This window comes from Monoraphidium neglectum (genome assembly GCF_000611645.1).
Source record: "Monoraphidium neglectum strain SAG 48.87 unplaced genomic scaffold scaffold02164, whole genome shotgun sequence".
NCBI lineage: Eukaryota > Viridiplantae > Chlorophyta > Chlorophyceae > Sphaeropleales > Selenastraceae > Monoraphidium > Monoraphidium neglectum.
The window spans coordinates 6,756-11,624 of NW_014011464.1; the positions used below are offsets into that span (position 1 = coordinate 6,756).

The window sequence follows — 4,869 nt, forward strand, 5'->3', positions numbered from 1 at the left end:
CGCGGCCGGCGCAGCGTATGACAGGTTGCAGCGCGCGCCGGCGGGCGCCTGGTCGCGGCTGTTCTCGAATGTGTAGGGGGCCCACTGGCAGCTGGGGGGGGGCGGGGGAGGCAGATAGAATTTGAACCCTCAGATCGTGGGTGCCGCTCGTTGCCGCTCGTAGATGGAAGGCAGTTGGATACAGCAGCTCTGAGGCCGTCCGAAATTATGTGATCGTGCCGCCTGCTGCTTAAGGTTCAAGGGCGTGAGCTCATGCGAGGCATCAGGGGGTGGCCTGTCAAGCGCGCAGCGTCTGGGCCGGCTTCGGACGCCGGCCGCGGTGATGACGTCCCTGTCGGCCACCCGCGTGCTAGGTTGCCCTCACAATTCGATGTTGAACGTCCGATTCTGATATGCCGCGGGCAGCTCCGTGCCTGCGGGCGACCAGGAGAGGGGGCCGCGAGTGCAGCGGCTCGACGCGCTTGCTGGTGCTGCGGCAAACGCAAGCGCCGCCCTGCGCAGCGCCTCCGCTGCCCCACAGGCACGCTCTGAGCCCTTTGCCGACGCACACGTGGCTTGCATTGCACGCGCGCCAGCTCGCGCATGGCTGTACCCAGCGAAAGCAGGCGGCCGGCGGTGCAGGGGCATGGTTTCGCCTCCTTTTCCTGTAAGACAATGCGACATTGCAACCTGCCTGCCTGCCACCGGCTGTTTGCGCCTCGCCCGCGCACCTGTGTAGGTGAAGGGCTTGGAGGTCAGGTGCTGGTCCACAATGGCCAGCATGCCGATCGGCAGCCCAACAGACAGCGCGAACAGGATCTCGGTCAGGATTATGTAACTTAAATGGGGAGGTGCGTGTTGGTGAGGAGGGGTGGGCACATGAGGAAGAGGGAAGGGGAGGGCAGGGGTGAGGCCGTGCTGCGGCAAGGAGTGGCAGTGGGCTCGCAGCTGCTGCGGCGCCCCAGCTGGCGGGCAGTGAGGCAGCATGACCCCAGAGCTTGTGAGCACGCTGATGCCAAGTTTCGGACATTCCATGCGCTCCATTGTCGCACAAGGTCATCACCACGCCCGCATCAGCAACAGGTGCGCGTCGCGCCGCGCGCATCGCGACCGACGCTCACCCTACGGTCGGCGGTGGCACATTGGGCGGCGGCGCTGCGGGCGGCGCGCCGGGCGCCGCTGTGGTGGGCGCAGGCGCGGCAGGCGCTGCCTGCGGTGCGGAATGACGACCTCCCATTGCAACCAGACTCCGGTGTTGCTGCCGCGGAACGTTTTCAAGAAAGACCGCTGACGACCGTCCTTGCCGCGGCGCACGCAATAATAAACCTTGGAACTCTGCGATTGTGATTGTAGCTGCGCACGTATTAAAGCGCAGAGCGTTTGAGCAATTCTCACTCGTCACCCATGCTGCGTCACCGATACCCGTCGCATCATCCAGTCGGCGCGCATGAGCACAGCGGCGCGAGCTGACCCCATTGGCGCCAACAGTTCAACAGTAGCTTGAGCCCCCAGGATGCGTGGTCTTGCGATCGCTTCGCTTGACCGGAAATCGGCTGCCAACTTCTCTTTTGCCTCTGTTGCGCTGCGGTGCTGTGCATTCCAACATTGGGCGTGAAGCCATACCGTACGTGCTGCTTCAGACCTTGGACACATGCACTTTTCATGGGTTCTCACAGTGCACCTTTACGCGTGCAGAGTCTGTTTGGCGCGCGCCTGGCCAGCTGGCGAATCTCTGCTCCCAAGGGGGTGGGGGTTGACCAGAGCACCAATGATCAACTGTGTGCTCATTGCACAAAACCGGTATCGGCAGGGTTGCATCAGGTCAGCAGATGGGGAAGCCCATCAGAGCTCGCAGCTGCTTTCCGTGCCGCTCCACCCGTAATGCCGCGCAGATCCACCGTTGTCGCGCCCGGCCAGCGCCCCTGGGCAGCGGGCGCCCAGTCCAGTCAATGCAGGTCAACGGCGTTGCGTGCGGGTTTGCCCGGGAGGGCCTCCAGCACTGCCAAATATGAAACTAGGCCGACACATTCTACTATTTTGAATTTCATGTAACAAAAGTACATTGTTTTCTTGCAATTGATTGCAAGTGACAACGGCAACAAGGGAACAACCCTGCGAACGCACATGCGCCAGTGTTGCGCAAGGCACCGGCCTTCACGTGGCCACCAGAGCGATTTTGTCTACACAGGCACAACGTCGCTGTCACCTAGGCGAACACCTGGGCATTGGCAGCACACGCAAACACAGCAGGGGAGCTCGGCGGGCCGGCCAGCAGGCCGCGTGTACGATCACCACTGGCCGTCAATGCATTGTTTCCCTTCATGAGGCAATGCGGTGGGTGAAATCTCCCCTTCCTCAGCAATGGCCGGTGGTGCGGCTTCAGTGCTTTCAGGATCAAATTCTGCTTGGTCCTGGTGCATGTCAACAATGTCAGCAGGCGCAGTGTTATCAGGTTTGGGTTGGTGTTTGAATTCCCTGGTGCGCAAGACCCCTGCACTTTATTTCACACGGCTACTTCAATCCTTGATCATTGCCAAGGTCGGCGCCCCGCTCTGTCGGGGTCCGCCACCGCCGCCGCCGCCGCCGCCATCACCGCAACCGCCGCCGCCGCCGCCGCCGCCGCAGCCGCCGTCGCCCCCGCCGCAGCTGTCGCCCCCAGGGCCGCCGCTGCCGCGTACGCGGCGGCGGCGGTGGGGGCCGCCGGCCAGCACGTCCCCTAGCACTCACAGCACAAAAGTGCCCGCTTTCTTGGCAGCGCGGCGCGCCTTCATCAGCGCGGTGTGCATGGCCGCTGCCCTGCCCTCCTTGACGGGGATGAGGCGGGCCGCCTCGTCAGGCTGCCTTGCAGCGTCGCTGTGCGAGGCGTGTCGTTGGGCCGAACGAAGCTTAGCGTTTTGCGGCATGACCACTGCCTTGGCTGGGGGCCACGGGGGCTGCTGGCGTGTAGGCGTGTCGTTGACTGTCGGCAACGTAAGAAATAGAATTTCGCCATATGAATGTATGTCGAACATACTGTTGACGCACGGGCAAAGGAGGCGCGGCATCAGTAGCACGTTTCCGGCCCGCACGCCTTGCGGCCAGCCTGCACTGCAGAGGGGTGGCACCCCGCACCTGAACTTGACGGCTCAGCGGCAGAACGAAGGCAATGGGACAGCACAAAACCCAGGACCGCTGCAGGTTGAGCTGGGCCTGCACCCCCCACTCAACGGGCGCCGAGCGCTGGACTTCTTTGCCGCGTTGGACTTCTTCGTAGAGCGCCTTGTTTGCTTGTTGTGACAACAATGGGCCCGCCCCACTGCCGAGGGTCCGAGCATGCGTCACACACCATGCAAGAGGCACCATTGATCACGCCCAGGGGCCCGCAGGACCGATCGGCGCTAAGCACTCGCTCGCGCCCCTGGCACAGCGCACCGTTGCAAGTGCTTTGTTCAGTGCGTTTTGGTTGCCCGGTTTCCTCCCAGTTTAGCATACATTGGGCACAGACTCACAGGCCGCCTGCTCGTGCACCCGCGTGTCAGTGCTGGGGGGGGGGGATGTGGCGTGCATGCACCATCTACGCCGTGACAGCTGTGACCAGTCCGGGCGCCCATTGCCCTCAGGCTGGGGCGCTGGCTGGGCGCGACAGATCGAAAGGCAGCGCTGCACACCAGGTTACAGCTCTTTTTGGCTGCTTGGCCTAGACGCACGTGTCCTAAAACACCAAATGCCTGGCCAAGCTGCTTATTGCAGAGCCAAGCTGCTTATTGCAGAGCCAAGCTGCCTATTGCAGAGCCAAGCTGCTTCGCTTGCGCGCCGCACGCCGCATGGTGGGCGCTTCGAAGACAGGTTTGCGCTTGATGAAAGCTGTGTATAAGGACGCTCAGAGCCGTGCATGCATGGCAGGGCCAGCTGCGCTGCAATCGCCGCGCCCTCCACGCATGCATCAACAGCGCAGCACACCCTGGGTGACAGATGCCGGATCGCCGTACGCGTACGGCCGCAGCGAGCGCACCTGCTCGTACTCACCAGGTCCCTCCCTATCTTCTTCGCTGCTGTCCTCTGCAGAAGCCTCCACATCGTCCCCATCGTCCTCGCCTGCTGACGCCCCTGCCTCTCCCCCTGTCATCTCCCATTCACGCGCTGGAGCGGGAGTGGTGCTCGGAGCAGCACCCACTCAATGCCTCGCTGCCAGCTGACACTTACAATTACCTGCACACTCATGTGCACCAATGCTTCAATTGTTGTCCTTGCTTCCAGCAGACATACATGGCAAGACGGCACTGGTGTAATCTGCGACCCCATTAGTGATCGGGGTGTCATCGCCACACAAAACTGTGTAGTTGTCGGCACCCCAACCCCGTTGCAGCGGCATTGCGGCCATCAAAACCCTATCACCACGCAAATGTTGCTCTTTGCCCTGACTGGAAGGCTCAGGCACTGTGGCTGTGGGTTTGAGGGACGCAACACACTGCGATTGATCATCTCAAGAACTAGGCCGTTACCACAGTGGTGGCCCAAGAGCACCGGAAACCTGCAAGTCCTCACGTGTATCCGTCGTGTATTCATGAGCCTGCAAGCTCTGACGTGTGTGCATCCGAGCTGGGGCCCCAGTTCGCACGCCGATGAGTAAAACGGGCATGATCTCAGCACACGGCGTGACGCTTTGATACTACTCGTAGAATTGTAACCCCAGAATGATTCTCACACGAGCCGAGCAGCATCCTAGGTGGTATGAGATAAAAGGATACCTCAACCACCTTGGAGTCGTGCGTTTTTGTCGGGCCACCCTCAGCTCACTCAGTTACCGACACACCAGGGGCAGTGGCCTGTGTTCCGCAAGCAGAGATACGGTGGACGCGACCCGTGCCTCATTTGGCCACAGAGAACGATTTCCTTGGCTCGAAACATTGA

At 61.8% G+C, this 4,869-nt stretch overlaps 1 protein-coding gene across 1 annotated transcript in view; it reads right to left on the reverse strand.

The window, feature by feature from the left end:
* The window catches only part of MNEG_10061 (hypothetical protein), a gene marked incomplete at both ends in the record, with an annotated part of 4,513 nt that extends 3,297 nt beyond the window's left edge, over nucleotides 1-1,216 (reverse strand). Inside the window, 3 exons of the mRNA XM_014041468.1 lie at nucleotides 365-413; nucleotides 711-817; nucleotides 1,101-1,216. Of these exons, the coding sequence (XP_013896922.1) occupies nucleotides 365-413; nucleotides 711-817; nucleotides 1,101-1,216 (272 nt within the window). The remainder of the gene's footprint in view (nucleotides 1-364; nucleotides 414-710; nucleotides 818-1,100) is intronic.
* Nucleotides 1,217-4,869: the final 3,653 nt, after the last annotated feature.